Source organism: Garra rufa, chromosome 14 (assembly GCF_049309525.1).
Source record: "Garra rufa chromosome 14, GarRuf1.0, whole genome shotgun sequence".
In the NCBI taxonomy this organism is placed as follows: Eukaryota; Metazoa; Chordata; class Actinopteri; order Cypriniformes; family Cyprinidae; genus Garra; species Garra rufa.
This window is the reverse complement of record NC_133374.1, coordinates 28,671,890-28,689,318: the sequence shown is the minus strand read 5'-3', so window position 1 is coordinate 28,689,318 and position 17,429 is coordinate 28,671,890. Positions and strand designations below refer to the sequence as shown.

At 36.1% G+C, this 17,429-nt stretch overlaps 1 protein-coding gene across 1 annotated transcript in view; it reads right to left on the bottom strand.

The window, feature by feature from the left end:
• Positions 1 to 7,806: 7,806 nt before the first annotated feature.
• coq8b (coenzyme Q8B) overlaps positions 7,807 to 17,429 on the bottom strand; it is a 12,042-nt gene continuing 2,419 nt past the window's right edge. Inside the window, exons 2-9 of the mRNA XM_073817363.1 lie at positions 17,261 to 17,401; positions 17,088 to 17,169; positions 16,911 to 17,004; positions 15,990 to 16,131; positions 12,718 to 12,825; positions 10,849 to 10,914; positions 8,862 to 8,948; positions 7,807 to 8,684 (exon numbers count right to left, since the gene is read on the bottom strand). Coding sequence (XP_073673464.1) covers positions 8,388 to 8,684; positions 8,862 to 8,948; positions 10,849 to 10,914; positions 12,718 to 12,825; positions 15,990 to 16,131; positions 16,911 to 17,004; positions 17,088 to 17,169; positions 17,261 to 17,401 — 1,017 coding nt within the window. The 3' untranslated portion in view covers positions 7,807 to 8,387. The remainder of the gene's footprint in view (positions 8,685 to 8,861; positions 8,949 to 10,848; positions 10,915 to 12,717; positions 12,826 to 15,989; positions 16,132 to 16,910; positions 17,005 to 17,087; positions 17,170 to 17,260; positions 17,402 to 17,429) is intronic.

The window sequence follows — 17,429 nt, the reverse complement described above, 5'->3', positions numbered from 1 at the left end:
GGGCTCTAAATGATCCCAGCCGAGGAAGAAGGGTCTTATCTAGTGAAAAGATCATTTATTTTCTAAAAACATTTACAACTTATATACTTTTTAATCTCAAACGCTCGTCTTGCCAAGCTAGACATGACGAGCATTTGAGGTTAAAAAGTATATAAATTGTATTTTTTTTTTTTTTTTTTTTAAATATCCCATCGTTTTGCTAGATAAGACCCTTCTTTTCTCGGCTGTGATCGTTTAGAGCCCTTTGAAGCAGCATTTTGCACATTCAAACTCGGGGGCACCATAGAAGTCCATTATATGGAGAGAAATCCTGAAATGTTTTACTCCAAAAACTATTTCCTTAAGACTGAAGAAAGAAAGACATGAACATCTTGGATGACAAGGGGGTGAGTACATTATCTGTACATTTTTGTTCTGAAAGTGAACTACTCCTTTAATGCTGCATAAATCACACGCTGCTGCTTTAAGTGAATGAAACATCATCAAAAAAATCATCTCTTTCTAATCAGATCCAAATTTGATTATCTAAGACTTCCGTTCTGGAACACACCACAGTTAACAGCATGAATCTGTACTGCAGGGTGTGAGATTTGCTTTGCTTGTATGCTTGTATAGGTGTTCTGGACAGAAATAGAAGCTGAGCAGTGTCTTGCTGTTTCAGGCTTTCGGATGTGGATGCTAAAAAGAACAAAGGCAGCAGACAGGAGATTCTGCTTTATATATGAAGAGTGCCTCACCACCGCAATCAATAGGGAATTTCATTTCATTTCGTAATTACGGTGTCCCTGACTTTGAAGTTGTGCCACACAGGGGAGCTCTCCGAGGCGCAACCAGAGAGACGCTACTATGTTTATCCATCTTCTGTTTCTCAGTCGCTCTCGCCCTCTCACTTACGTAAACACACGGACTGCTGCAGATGAGTACACAGAACATGAGCTCTTGCAAGGAATCCACAGCACTGTTTTTGACTAAAACAAGCTGATCTATTCTTACCGTGTTCAGCTCCACCTCCTTCCTTCACGCAGTTTGTAACCCCTGAGCCTTCAGTCGTGAATTACTCATCATGTAGTAAACAGTATAAAGAAGGACAATTACTGTTATCTACAAACAAATAGTGATGAAGGTGCCATAATTCTTTGCTTAAAAGATGAAATGGAGTCTTCAAGTCTAGATCTACAGTGCATTTTACACTCCTTAATTCAATAGAAATGTTTTGATCCTAGACAGATTCCTTTGGAGAATCCTGACACGTTGCCAAGCATCACTAAATTACCCATTATGAGCACTAGGAAGAGAAAGAGCTGTTTCACTTTGTCACTTGAGATCCTGGACTGTAAAGTGTGGTCATACATAATGTAAAGTCATGTACTAGTGGATGTGTTATGATAGTCTTGATGCCGAGGAAAATGTAAGGTCTACAAGCAAGCGTTCAAACAAGCTTAGAAATTGAGCTAAAACTACTCGGATTTTCACGTGCACACTTTGATGTGATTACTTTAAATGACTCCAGGATTTTCCACACAAATGTAGGGGAAACGGCGAGAGTCATTTTTTCCGAAGTCATGCCTGTTAAGACATTTTTTTTCCTCCCCTGGCAAATGAATACCATGGTATTTTAATATATACCATAATACAGAATGCGTAACAAATTAAGTGGGGTTTAGTGGTAAAGAGAAGTATAACTTTTAATTAAAATATGAAGTAAATTAATTTCTAACCATGTCAAAATCATACACACACTACCAGTCAAAAGTATTTGAACAGTACGATTTTTGATGTTTAAAGAATTCGTTGTGCTCACCAAGCCTGCATTTATTTGATTTAAAATACAGCAAAAACAGTCAAATTGTGAAATATTTTCACCATTTAATATAACTGATTTCTATTTGAGTAGATTTTAAAATGTAATTTATTCCTGTGATTTCAAAGCTGAATTTTGAGCATTATTACTCCAGTCACGTGATCCTTCAAAAGTCATTCTATTATTCTGATTTGCTGCTCAAAAACAACATTTATTATTATTATGCTAAAAACAGCTGAGTAGATTTTTTCAGGTTTCTTTGATGAATAGAAAGTTCAGAAGAACAGCATTTATCTGAAATAAAATCTTTTGTAGCATTATAAATGTCTTTAACATCACTTTTAATCAATTTAAAGCATCCTTGCTTAATAAAAATATTAACATCTAAATTAATTATACTGACTCCAAGCTTTTGAGTGGTTAATGTATAATGTTACAAAAGCTTTTTTTTATTTCAGATAAATGCTGATCTTTGGATCTTTCTATTCATCAAATAATCCTGAAAAACATATTCACTGTTTTAAATATTGATAATAATAACAATACAATTTTTTATTTTACTTGAGCAGCAAATCAGCATATTAGAATGATTTCTGAAGGTTCATGTGACACTCAAGACCGCAGTAATGATGCTGAAATGTAACTTTGATCACGAAAATAAATTACATTTTAAAATATATTCAAATAGAAAGCAGTTATTTGAAATAGTAAAATATATTTCACATTATTCCTGCTTTTGCTGTATTTTAGATCAAATAAACGCATTTTTTAGCCAGTGCAACGTATCATCTAGACCCAGAGCTGATCATTTTATTTCATACATTATGAAAGCCAGGTGATGAGATAAGCCACAATCCTTTGTGATCTGGTTTATTTACTGTCATGTCTCATAACTGACAAAGACACAAATCCCTCGACATAATTCACCCATTGCAACTGAAGAATGTCTCAGCAAAAAAAACAAAAAAAACGGAAATGGCTTTTTCAAGCAACGGCTCTCTGTATGGCGTAGAATTGTAGTCCATTGTTTAGAAGTCACACCCTTATTATTACAAAGGAAATTACATCCTTCTCCAGTGCCACAGCTTAGCTGGCAGCCGTCTGATTGCCCTTTGCCCCTACGCTATTGTAGTTTCAGCTGCTTGGTCCTCTTGTTCATCCATCTGGATAACAATGGGGCGCACACTTACACCACAGACAAGCAGAACAGACGGTACCCACTCAGGACAGTTAAAAAACCCCATTCAGCTGTTATGGACGTCCAGTCAGTGTGACAGGTGATTAAATAGTGCAGCTCAGAAAAGTTGCTTACAGAGTTTTTATGCGAATTTCTTTCAAATCAGCCTTAAAATACTGCACCCTTGAGGGACAGAAAGATTCATATTCTTGAACAAAATGTAGTTAACTCTTTCAAGCCCAAAGCCCAAAGGCTTGAAGTTGGTTGTATCAGCACAAGTACAACTCAAAAATGTATGTGCATTTGAAATATGAATCATTTTTTACTTGACTATATGTGACACTGGACCAAAAAAAACAGTCTTAAGAAGCAGGGGTATATTTATAGCAATAGCCAACAATACATTGTACGGTTCAAAATTATAGATTTTTTTTTTAGGTTAAAAATCATTAGAATATTAAGTACATTTCCTACAATAAATATATCAAAACGTAATTTTTGATTAGTAATACGCATTGCTAAGAACTTTATTTGGACAACTTTAAAGGCAATTTCTCAATATCTTGAGTTTTTGCACTCTCAAATTGCAGATTTTAAAATGATTGTATCTCGGATTCTCGGCCAAATACTGTCCTATCATGACAAACCATAAATCTCAATTTTTTTAAAAATTGACCCTTATGACTACTTTTGTGGTCCAGGGTTTAACAGGATATAAGTCTACTATGTAAGGATCATTTTAATGGTCATATCATGCAAAAAGTTCCAACAATTTAAAAAAATACACAAGTTTAACTGCTACCTTAAATTTTAAGTAAAATCAAGTCAGTCTGGAGCCTTTCAACCACTTTGATTTTAACTGCTTATGAAAAGAATCAAGCTGAACAGATAAAATTAAGTAGAAATACCAGAAAATGTCTGTAGCAAGTAGATAAAATAGATAAAAACATAAATGTTTTGATGGTGAAAATACTGATGTTTTTGTGCTTAGAAGTTTAATGTGGGCTTCAAAAATTTTAAGATATAGTTCGTTCAAAAATGAACATTTTGCCATCATTCTGTATGGCTTTCTTTTTCTGTGAAGGTCTTTTGTGAAATGTCTCCAAATGTGACCCTGGACCACAAAACCAGTCTTAAGTAGCATTGGTAAATTTGTAGCAATAGCCAAAAATACATTGTATGGGTCAAAATTATTGATTTTTCTTTTATGCCAAAAATCATTAGGATATTAAGTAAATATCATGTTCCATGAAGATGTTTTGTAAGTGTCCTACAGTAAATATATCAAAACTTAAGTTTTGAAGAGTAATATGCTGTGCTAAGAACTTCATTTAGACAACTTTAAAGGCAATTTTCTCAAAATTATGATTCCAGATTTTCAAATAGTTGTATCTCAGCCAAATATTGTCTTATCCTAACAAACATAACATAACCTAACATACGCCAATGCTTTATTAATGACTGGTTTTGTGGTCCAGGGTCACATATAATAAAAGTAAGTGGGGTCCAGTGTGATTTTGGACCCCATTGACTTTCACTGTATGTTCCACCGAAGACATGCTTTCAAATACTTTCTTGACCTAAAACCAAGTTCACAAAATACGAACTCTATCCATTGGATTCTAAAACCATAATTTTAACAATCCATTTAAGTATGACTGCACTAAGAGATAATAAAGAAACATATATTACCTATTCTATTTCTAATCACTCTATGCTCATTATAATGTTGGTGATATTGATACACACACAGCATCTGTACACTGCAGTCCTGTACTCATACCATATTTCAGTACAGGCTCTGACAAACTCCTCAGAGTGTAAGGCCTAACCATTATGGATCAATAAGAGTCATCTAATTATTGATCAGAGAGGCTACATGTAAAGCGTTTTTAATAAAGACATATCACTCTCATAGCCTTACATAATTTTACACTAGATTTTGCATAAGCATATTTCTGTTTTATGATGCTATGTGTTTAGAAACATCTGGACTCATGCACTGACATGCTTGTATGTGTGTTAATGGACGTTAGTGGTTAATTAATTTTCGCCCCATCATATTCCCATAACTCTAAGGGAATAACTCTATTATTCTTGTTGTTGAACAAATACCTGCATGTTTTATTATGCTGATGAAATCAGATATCTATAGACGTGCAATCTCAAACCACTTCAGCTTTATTTGATGATAGGCTAAAACTATAAATAATGCATGTTAAATGAGAGCACAGATTGCCATTGGGACTTACCGAATAGAAGAATACTACAATGAGTGCCCGTGCCGCCTTTTGTGTAATCCACAGAAAATATGGAGAGAAAAAAATAACTTATGATTATTCTACATCAGAATTTCTCGCGAAACTGACGCTCGATTAGACGCACGTGGACGGAAGCGCTTCGGATGGTCGTAAATTTTGAAAACGGCCGTGAGAAATGGACGGATTTTGGATAATCTCTGCGTTTGTTATTCACTGAGCAGCAGTCACTGGCGCATAGACTGCGCTCCTCCCGCGGCTCCACCCGCTAGCCCCGCCCACTCGACGAGCCCATTGGCGCACACGGGCGTTTATGCAAATTTTCTCTTCCCGCTGATGTTCAAGAGTCTGAATGGGATACAATGTAACCGGACGGCAGGCATAAAACACCGTCATCTAGAGGCCAAAACACACTTCTCTGAACGTTTACGTTTCTGTATTGTTAAAACTGAGGAGCGAAAGCTCATAGTTACTGCCTTTTGTGTTGAATTCAGGCTTAGAACAATAACAACAAACAATTTCGCAAACAATCATTTGTTTAAAAACATAAACTATACATATTTACTGAACTCTAATAAAAAAAATAAACATAAATCAAAACAACTTCACATTTACTTCTTATGTATTCATAGTCAAATGTATATATTTATTTATTTATTTTAAATACACTAGTCAAAAGTTTTTGAACGGTAAGAATTGTAATGTTTTTTAAAAAGGTCTCTTTTGCGCACCAAGCCTGCATTTATTTGATTCAAAGTACAGCAAAACAGTAGTCTTTTGAAATATCCGTACTATTTAAAACAACTGTTTTCTATTTGAATTTTAAAATGTAATGTATTCCTGTTATTATTCAGTTTATTTCTAATAATGTCAAATGTATGTATTTATTTATTTGAAATACACTACCAGTCAAAAGTTTTTGAACAGTACGAATTTTAATGTTTTTTTAAAAAGGTCTCCTTTGCGCACCAAGCCTGCATTTATTTGATTCAAAGTACAGCAAAACAGTAGTATTTGAAATATTTTTACTATTTAAAACAACTGTTTTCTATTTGAATATATTTAAAAATGTAATTTATTCCTGTTATTATTCAATTTACTTCTAATAATGTCAAAATTATATATATATATATATATATATATATATATATATATATATATATATATATATATATATATATATTAATATTTTTACTATTTAATATAAGTGTTTTCTATTTGAATATATTTTAAAATGTAATTTATTTCTGTTATTTAACAGTTGATTTTTAGCATCATTACTCCAGTCACATGATCCTTCAGAAATTATTGTAATATTCTAATTTGCCGCTCAATAAACATTTATTATTATTATTATTATTATTATGTTGAAAACAGCTGAGTATTTTTTTTCAGGTTTCTTTGATAAATAGAAAGTTCTTGAAATATAAATATTTGGTAACATTATAAATGTCTTTATCATCACTTTTAATCAATTTCAAGCATCCTTGCTAAATAAAAGTATTAATTTCTATAATTTCTCACATTTTAAAATACACTGCCTCAAAAGTTCGAGATCAAGTTTTTATTGCTTTTTAAAGGAGACTTTTCTGCTCATCAAGCTGTTTATTTCATTAAAAATACAGAAAAAAACGGTAATATTCTGAAATGTTAATGCAATTTAAAATAGCGGTTTTGTATTTTAATATACTTTAAAATATAATTTATTCAGCATCAATACTCCAGTATTTAGTATCACATGATCCTTCGGAATTCATTCTAATATGCTGATTTATTATCAGTGTTGGAAACTGATTTTTTTTTTTTTAGAATCTGTGATATTTTTTTCAGGATTCTTTGATAAATAAAACATTAAAAAGAACAGCATTTATTTAAAATAGAAAACTTTTGTAACAATAAACACCTCGTTCAAAGTTTAGAATCTGTACATTTTTTCTTTCTCTTCAAAAGAAACTAATACTTTTATTCAGCAAGGATGTGTTAAATTGATAAAAAGTTATAGTAAAGACGTATGTTGTTAGAAAAAAAAATATTTTTAATAAATGCTGTTTTTTTTAAATTACTTTTTATTGCTGAAAAAAGTATCACAGGTTCCAAAAAAATATTAGGCTTTGATAATAAAAATAATAAATCAGTATATTAGAATGATTTCTGAAGGATCATGTGACACTGAAGAATTCAACTTTGCATCACAGAAATAAATTATATTTTAAAGTATATTCAAATAAAAAAAGGTTATTTTGAATTGCACTAATATTTCATAATACTACTATTTCTCTCTATTTTTAACCAAATAAATGGAACTTTGATGAGCATAAGAGACTTTATTTTAAACTTTAAACTTTTGAGCAGCAGTGTATATTCAAATAAAAAGCAGTTATTTTAAATAGTAAAAATATTTAGCAATTTTACTGCTTTTGCTATATTTTGAATCAAATAAACGCAGGCTTGGCGAGCAGAAGAGATTTCTTTAAAAAGACATTAAAAATCTTACTGTTCAAAAACTTTTGACTAGTGTATATCAACAAAGAAGCTTTAAGTTTTATATTGTGAGCAATTAAAAAAATATATAGATTATCACCATATTTATTAACAAAAGCATTAAATAATACTATGGTGCTTCCAAAGTACCATGATATCTTTGGCTGGATGAATGAAATATCTGGGGACACCTCAGATTTAAAACTTGAGATGATTGCCATTTTTATGCACCATAGTCAGTATAATATTGATGGTTAAAACAGTTGTCGCATAATTTTAATGAACAAAAGTGACACACACAGCCTTAGACATTTCTAACATAAAATAAATAGCAACATGAAGTTAAATCAAAGTGTCCCATCTAAAATTCTATTGTTAGATTGATATTTACCCCAAGAATTCTGAAATGTATTCCACTCCACTGAAGAAAATTAGTTCTTAATTAATTCTGAGAACACTAATTTTGATGTTGTAAAAAAGTGTAAACAAATGAAGAACATATAGAATTGTATTATGGAACTCTCCACATTTATAAATAAGCTCTTGAGTGATTGCCACATATAAAACATACAATAAATTGACTTTAATAATACATACATGACAATATCATCCTTGGTTGTAGTGCACTTGGTACTTAATAGTCCAAACTCTACACATCTTCCTACTAAGTCTAAACCTGGGTGGATCTTTCCTGTCGCTTACGTTGGTAGGCATTGTAAACATCAAGGAACATATCTCTGCAGGAAATGCGGGCCTTCAGCTTGGAACAGATGAGGAATGAGCCAGCCATTTTGCGGTGCAGAGAGTAAGACTCTTCTGGAGGAGGAGTGAGACGGTGTCGAAGCATGACAGGAATCAGGCTCTGGATGCGCTGTGTGGTACTCTGAGTGCCAAAGTCAAACGCTTCAGCAGATGCAAACGCTTCGCCGAGGATCATAACTGCCTCCACGTGTGCATCCTCGAAGGCCTGAAGGGAGTAAAACAGTTTTGTTCAAGAAGACAGTCTTGAAACAGAGTGGTAAAGACAGTAATAGCTTTGATTCTAGTGGGAAATAACAAAGGAATGTAAGAGAAATGGGTAGAAAATATGCAACACAGGAATACTATTGGGGATGAATATTCTAAATCATATAAAGCCACAAACCTTGGCTTCAAACCCAGTAAGGAACTTCAGATCTTTAGATTTCTGCAGAACAGTAGCCCTGTCTCCGATTGATGCGGCATGAACCACCTTAAATGACATTTGGACAAAATTAAAACACATATTGAAAAGCAAGGTACATAAAATGGAAGAATAGAATGGAAATATCTATCTAGGCTAATAATAACATATTCCTATTAATTACCCTGATAGCACGCATACATCTTGGAAACCTCTATTTGACGTCTGCATTTACATCTGTAATGCTGCGTTCACACCAAACGCGAATATGCGTCTAAATTCGCGCCTGCCGCGTCTAGTTATTCGCGTGACCACTTTGTGTTCATTCGCGCGTCAAGAGCGAAATCGACGCACGTAAAAACAAAAGTTTGAAGCGAAATTTACGCGGGTCACGCGCGTCAGAGGCGAAAGTTTCAAACCCCGTTGGCAGCCATCTTTTTACAAGATTCTGTTGTTGATCGGCCATTTATCGAGAGAGCCAATGCTCTGTATTTGCTCTGGAGAGCAGAACAGCGGCGTAGGGATCATCGTCGCCGTATTTGGGTCCACCAGACCCTTCGGAGGCGAACCCAGTTCGGCGAGTTTCATCACTTGCTCCAGGAGCTGCGCCTGGATGACGGCCACTTTCAGCGGTACTTCCGCCTGTCCCGCGCCCAGTTCGATGACCTGCTTTCCCGCATCGGAGCGAGGGGATTTCAGGAGCGGTGGAACTTCCCTCTGTGCGTTGGAGCAGTACATGATGACAGAATTTTCATTTTAAAAGTGAACTACTCGTTTATGTCATTCCTCTTTTGATGTATAATAATTCTATAGGTCTGTGCCATTTTTTTGTTCAGGTTATTACTGTAAAATCTGTTATTTATTTTTGTTTTGATGATAAATGGAGCCAGCCTCCAAAAGTATTTAACCTGTCCTTTGATTTCTTTATTTTCCTCACACAACACTGTCCAGACACACTAAAGTATACACACTATTATAGTTATTATTGTTCTGTTATTATAGTGTAGACACACTACACTATAATAATGTTTCATATAATTAAGATTTAGATATGGAATAAATAGCATTCAATACAAAATGAATGTGTCATATATGTGATAAAACACTTGCTTTGTTGTGCATTAGAACCGCACTAGGCATTTAGTATTCATGTTTCATATTGAATGAGTGACTCCGGGCGGGCCTGCCACCACAGCATCAAGCAGGCTCCTGATTGGTCAATTCGCGTGAACTAGACGCGCGAATGAGGCGAATTCGCGTCTACCGCGCCGCGCTAAACGCCAATTCGCGCCGCAAGAACTCCAGACGCGCGTAGACGCGTCTTACCATTGACTTAACATTGAAATCACTCGCGCCAGACGCATATTCGCGCTTGGTGTGAACGCAGCATAAGACATCTGCAAGATGTAGTTTGCTCATCTGCAATACGTTTCCTATCAGATGTCAAATAGACGTCTATTAGATGTCTTTAAGATGTCTGTGAATCAGAATGTATGTAAAACTGACATCTTACAGACGTCTGACAGACGTTTGTACACAGTAGATGCTTTCCAGATCAAGAGATCTTTAACAGACATCTTGCAGACATACGTGTGCTATCTGGGACAAATGTTGTCTTATAAAAACCCAGATAGCACATGTACGTCTGCAAGATGTCTGTTAAAGAGCTCTTGATCTGGAAAGCATCTGCTGTGTACAAACATCTGGCAGACGTCTGTAAGATGTCAGTTTTACATACATTCTAATAAACATCTTGAAGACATCTAATAGACGTCTATTTGACATCTGATAGGAAACTTCCTATAGAGGCATTGCAGATGAGCAAACTAAGTCTTGCAGATGTAAATGCAGACGTCAAATAGACGTCTCCGAGATGTACATGTGCTATCAGGGAACCCTTTCGATCACATCCCTCTCGAGTCATACCAACTAAAGTGTTGAATAAAATTAAAAAGAAAAAAATCTGTACCTCTATGTAATCATCTGTAAATGACTCTGGATAATCTCGGCAGGCTCCGAAGTCCAACAGAAATATCTGTTATAATGAAGAACAAATGAAAGAAAAAGAAAATACAGTACACTGCAATACTGTAAAATTTTATTCATATTTTAAAATGTTATTTATTACCGGGATGGGTCATTAACCCAGGCTTTAGTGTTACAGAATCCATCAAAAATCATTCTAATATACTAATTTGCTGCTCAAGAAACATTTCTACATTTCAAACATTGTACATCACTAACGAAAACAGTTTTGTGGCGTAATATTTTTTGTGAAAATTGTGATATTTTCTTGAGGATTCTTTGATAAAGTTCAAAAGAACAGCATTTATACAATATACTATTTCATGTGTGATCTTAATGCGATTTAAAAAAAAAATCATCAAGACCTTCAGAGATGATTGAAACTGACTGGACTGTAACACCACATGTACACAAATTAATATTTGTGAGAAATACAGAATGTGTTGTTTTTTGTGCTTTTGAGGGAGAGGAGTAAACAGCACTGCTGTATAATTTTACACTAGCGTCACCCACACAAATTACTGAATGTAATAATTGCACAATGGTCTGTTATTTTCTGTTATTTTGGAACTGAAAGTGTTTATATGAAACTATAGATGGGTAAATCTACAGTGAGGGAAAAAATTATTTTGAACGGTTGCCCATTGACAAAGAAATGATCAGTCTGTCATTTTAATGGTAGGTTTATTTGAACAGTGAGAGAGAGAATATCAACAAATAAAATCCAGAAAAACTTTGTCTTAACGGGAGTGCTCCTAATCTCAGCTTGTTAGCTGTATAAAAGACACCTGTCCACAGAAGCAATCAATCAATCAGATTCCAAACTCTTCACCATGGCCAAGACCAAAGAGCTGTCCAAGGATGTCAGGGACAAGATTGTAGACCTACACAAGGCTGGAATGGGCTACAAGACCATCGCCAAGCAGCTTAATGAGAAGGTGACAACAGTTGGTGCGATTAACACAAAATAACTGTCAATCTCCCTTGGTCTGGGGCTCTTTGCAAGATCTCACCTTGTAGAGACTCAATGATCATGAGAACAGTGAGGAATCAGCCCAGAACTACACGGGAGGATCTTGACAATAATCTCAAGGCAGCTGGGACCATAGTCACCAAGAAAACAATTGGTAACACTACGTCGTGAAAGACTGAAATCCTCCAGAGATGGACTGGGCCATGTACTGTCAAATCTTGGGTGAGAACCTCCTTTTTCCTTATTCAGGGCATTGAAAAGGAGTTGTAGATGGGTATTCCAGCATGACAATAACCCAAAACACATGGATAAGGCAACAAAGGAGTGGCTCATAAAGCACATTAAGGTCCTGGAGTGGCCTAGTCAGTCTCCAGACCTTAATCACATAGAAAATCTGTAAAGGGACTTGAAGGTTCTAGTTGCCAAACGTCAGCCTCGAAACCTTAATGACTTGGAGAGGATCTGCAAAGAAGAGTGGGACAAAATCCCTCCTGAGATGTGTGCAACCCTGGTGGCCAACTACAAGAAACATCTGACCTCTGTGATTGCCAACAAGGGTTTTCCCACCAAGAACTAAGCCATGTTTTGCGAAGGGGTCACTCATTAAAATGCAAATCAATTTATAACTTTTTTGAAATGCACTTTTCTGTATTTTTTTTTTGTTATTCAGTCTCTCACTGTTCAGACAAACTTATTAAAATTATAGACTGACCATATCTTTGTCAGTAGGCAAACATACAAAATCAGCAGGGGATCACTTTTCCCCTCACTGTGTACACTTAGATATAGATCATATAGATGACAGACATGTCTGTCATGATTGTCTTAGTAGTTGCTTACCTTGTTCTGTTCACTATTATAGAAGAAGTTGGACCAGTTAGGGTCTGTCTGCATGAAGCGGAACTCAAACAGCTCTCTCAAACACAACTGCAGGATGTTGAAACAGATCTAGAGAATAAAGGTGAGAGAGAATTATTGCCTCAAATTCATTTACACAACAAAATAACACAAGATATCCAAATATTTCCAAACCAGAAGAAATATTACTGTTACACAATGTTAAACAGATATTTTAAAAAATAAAATAAAATTTTGTCATTAATTACTCACCCTCATGCCGCTCCAAACCTGTAAGACCTTTGTTCATCTTCGAAACACAAATTAAGATATTTGATGAAACTCAAGAGCTTTCTGAACCTCAACAGACAAGCAAAGTAACTGAATGGTTCACATCAGTGGTTCAACAATAATTTTTAAAAAGCTGCAAGAACACTTTCTGTGTGCAAAGAAAACAAAAATAACATGGAGGATGGTGGTGCGGAAGTGAAGAATTGTTGAATAAAGTTGTTATTTTTTTGTTTTCTTTGCACACAAAAAGTATTCTTGTAGCTTTTTTTAAAATTACTGTTAAACCACTGATGTCACATGGACTATTTTAAAGATGTTCTTACGACATTTCTGAGTCTGGGATCATTTCAGGGTGTGTTCACACTTGTAGTTCGGTTCGTTTGGTTGATTTGGTCTGGACCAAAAAGGAAAATGATACATTTGGTCCTGGTCCATTTATCGTTCACACTAGCATTTTTGACAACGAAGGCATAGTGATACGTTTACAACCTGACTGGTCAAAGTTGAATGACGTATATTTCACAATGGAACTCACTGAACACTCTAATCAAAAGGAAAAGGTGCATTAATAAACCTAATACCGTCTGCGGGACTAAGCAGGCTCATTGTTGCATGTACAGTAGTGGATAAAAGTTTTGAGAATTACATAAATATTGGAAATTGGAAAAGTTGCTGCTTAAGTTTTTATAATAGCAATTTGCATATACTCCAGAATGTTATGAAGAGTGATCAGATGAATTGCATTATCCTTCTTTGCCATGAAAATTAACTTAATCCCGAAAAAAACTTTTCACTGCATTGTAAAGAAGGCTTCAGGGCGTCCAAGAAAGTCCAGCAAGCGCCAGGATCGTCTCCTAAAGAGAATTCAGCTGCGGGATCAGAGTGCCACCAGTGCAGAGCTTGCTCAGGAATGGCAGCAGGCAGGTGTGAGCGCATCTGCACGCACAGTGAGGCCAAGACTTTTGGAAGATGGCCTGGTGTCAAGAAGGGCAGCAAAGAAGCCACTTCTCTCCAAAAAAAAACAAACATCAGGGACAGATTGATCTTCTGCAAAAAGTATGGTGAATGGACTGCTGAGGACTGGGGCAAAGTCATATTCTCCGATGAAGCCTCTTTCCGATTGTTTGGGGCATCTGGAAAAAGGCTTGTTCGGAGAAGAAAAGGTGAGCGCTACCATCAGTCCTGTGTCATGCCAACAGTAAAGCATCCTGAGACCATTCATGTGTGGGGTTGCTTCTCATCCAAGGGAGTGGGCTCGCTCACAATTTTGCCCAAAAACATAGCCATGAATAAAGAATGGTACCAAAACACCCTCCAACAGCAACTTCTTCCAATAATCCAACAACAGTTTGGTGAAGAACAATGCATTTTCCAGCACGATTGAGCACCGTGCCATAAGGCAAAAGTGATAACTAAGTGGCTCAGGGACCAAAACGTTGACATTTTGGGTCTATGGCCTGGAAACTCCCCAGATCTTAAAACTTGTAGTCAATCCTCAAGAGGCGGGTGGACAAACAAAAACCCACTAATTCTGACAAACTCCAAGAAGTGATTATGAAAATATGGGTTGCTATCAGTCAGGATTTGGCCCAGAAGTTGATTGAGAGCATGCCCAGTCGAATTGCAGAGGTCCTGAAAAAGAAGGGCCAACACTGCAAATACTGACTCTTTGCATAAATGTCATGTAATTGTCGATAAAAGCCTTTGAAACGTATGAAGTGCTTGTAATTATATTTCAGTACATCACAGAAACAACTGAAACAAAGATCTAAAAGCAGTTGAGCAGCAAACTTTGTGAAAACTAATATTTGTGTCATTCTCAAAACTTTTGGCCACGACTGTATATGATTTCATTTTCACCGCCAAGAACTCAAAAGGTACCCTGGAAATCCAGAGGTCTCGCGAGAGCACAATTTGAATTGTCTCCGCAAGACACTCTAGCATCAAGCAATGATGCATGTTACTGCATTACGTAAGCAGTTCTGGGAACCAATCAAATCGGTGTATCTGATGTAGGCGGGCCAGAGGCGAGCTAAGCTGATGACGACAGCACTGCAACGTCCGGAATCGTTTAGTAAACATTGAAAGATGGCTATAGATGAACACCAGTTGTTTGAAACGGCTTTGGATGCTACAATGCATGAGTTAGACTTGGCTTTTCATATAAAAGAGGAACAGAAAACCGAGCTTGAATCGTTCCTTTGCAAGAATGACGTTTTTGCTGTTTTGCCGACTGGATACGGTAAGAGTTTAAAGAGTTTAATCTATCAGTTAGCTCTGCTGGCAGCTAAGCATATGGGGTATGCGTATGATTGGTTGTGGCATTATCCAATTGCGTGCAGTGAGAGTTTCAAATGCATGCTTGGTGCCGCCCCTCGAGTTAGGCCCTTTTCATTGCTCGATGCCAGACCCTTAATCTTAATAGATTAGGGTCTGGATTTTTTCCAGGCTACATAAAAGGCACTTTACCTCCCTGATGCTTCACCTTTGCCCTCTGCTCATGTTGTTTTGGATATACAGCTTGTTCCCTTCATGAAATTGTGTTGCATTGAATCACATCTTGTCATTACTTCGCTTAGAATTATACGGTCCATGTTGCGTTCATATTTAATTTGAATCGCATCAGAGTTTGTTTGGAAGCGGACCGAGAACCATCGTTTTAGAGGTCTCGGTTCGCTTGTTTGGTGCGCACCAGGGTTCCGATGGTAGTGTTCACACCTACTCAAATCCGCACCAGAGTTTGTTTTAATCGAGCCAAACGTGACAAGTGTGAACACACCCTCTATTAAACTGCTGTCTATGGAGGGTCAGAAAGCTCTCGGGTTTCATTAAAAATATCTTAATTTGTGTTCCGAAGATGAATGAACGTCTTACGGGTTTGTAGCGACATGAGGGTGAGTAATTAATGACAGAATTTTCATTTTAGGGGGTACTATCCCTTTAAGGCAACAAATAAAGGTAATGCCTTTAACTACCTAACCCACCTCATTTCTAGTCTCTTGATTCAAATCAACACAGCGGTCCAGTGGAACTCCATGAACTAGTTCCATGGTGATCACACGACGACTCGACAACTCATCAAAAACCTCAGGGACCACAAACACTGGATCTCCTTTAACCAAATTCCTATGAGAGTCAAGAAAAATTGTGTAAAGACAATTTTAGAGTTGTTACACATTTTTCTAATTAAATTAATACTTTCATTCAGAAAGAACACAAAATTGATCAGAAGTGACGGCAAAGACATTTATAATGTTACAAAGATTTCTATCTGCTGTTATATGTTAAATAAACACATGCTGTTGAACTTTCAATTCAAGAAATCCTGAAAAAGAAAACGTTTCTTGAACATAAAATCAGCATATTAGAATGATTTCAGAAGGATCATGTGACACTGAAGACTAGAGCAATGATGCTGAAAATTCAGCTTTTCCATCACAATCATAAAGCACATTTTATTAAAGGTGCCATAGAAAGCATTGATACAATATTTAAAATTTTTCTCTGGTATCTACATAGAATTCTTCAGAAACAGTTTTACAAGTCCATTTACAACCCTAGGATTTGTCCCTAGAATCAAGTGGTCTGTTATTACCTTATTTGGAAGGTTAATGAATAATAATGATAAGCTCTGCTCTGATTGGCTGTTTCACAGCAGGTAGGAAACACATGGAGGAAAATGTATATTTAATTACGGAGCACGAGCCGCTATTAATATGCGGGGTATTAAAACTGCTGTTTTGAATAGACTATAACTTTTTATACACTCTGTGTAACGTTATACTACAGCGGCAGTACTTACCACATATTTTACAAGTTTAGATGCTGTCAGTGGTGATTACATATGTATGAAATTGTGACTCATTCACTCTGTCAAACCCAACAATTATTATAAGTGAGAATACCTGAATCGTTTTGCACACTCTGCCTCTCTCTTGTAGTCACACTCCCAAGCCAGCTCCCTCTGAAGAACCTCAAGACTACTGTCAGCAAATAGACCTGGTAAAATAAATGCCCAGCTACTGACATCCCACACAATGTGACTTTGTATGGATAGTTCTCAAATTTGTGCTTTTTCTTACCATCAGGCAGCACAACACTCATCTTCAGAACAGACATGAGATTGTTTATGTCACTACGAATGCTCTCAGCAACACCAGGGTACTATGAGAGACAATTAATTACAAAAAAATAGGTTTACGTATATAAAATCAACATATGCTGTAAAACCTCAGAGTGCTGAAAGGTTTAATACCTGTATCTTCATAGCAACTTCCCTCCCATCAGGCAAAACTCCATGATGCACTTGACCAATGGAGGCAGCAGCAAAGGGTTTTTCCTCAAATGATGAGAGTTTCTCCTTCCATCCAGGCCCTAGCTCCTCCTCAAGTACTTTCTACAAACAGGGTTTCAACATCGACATC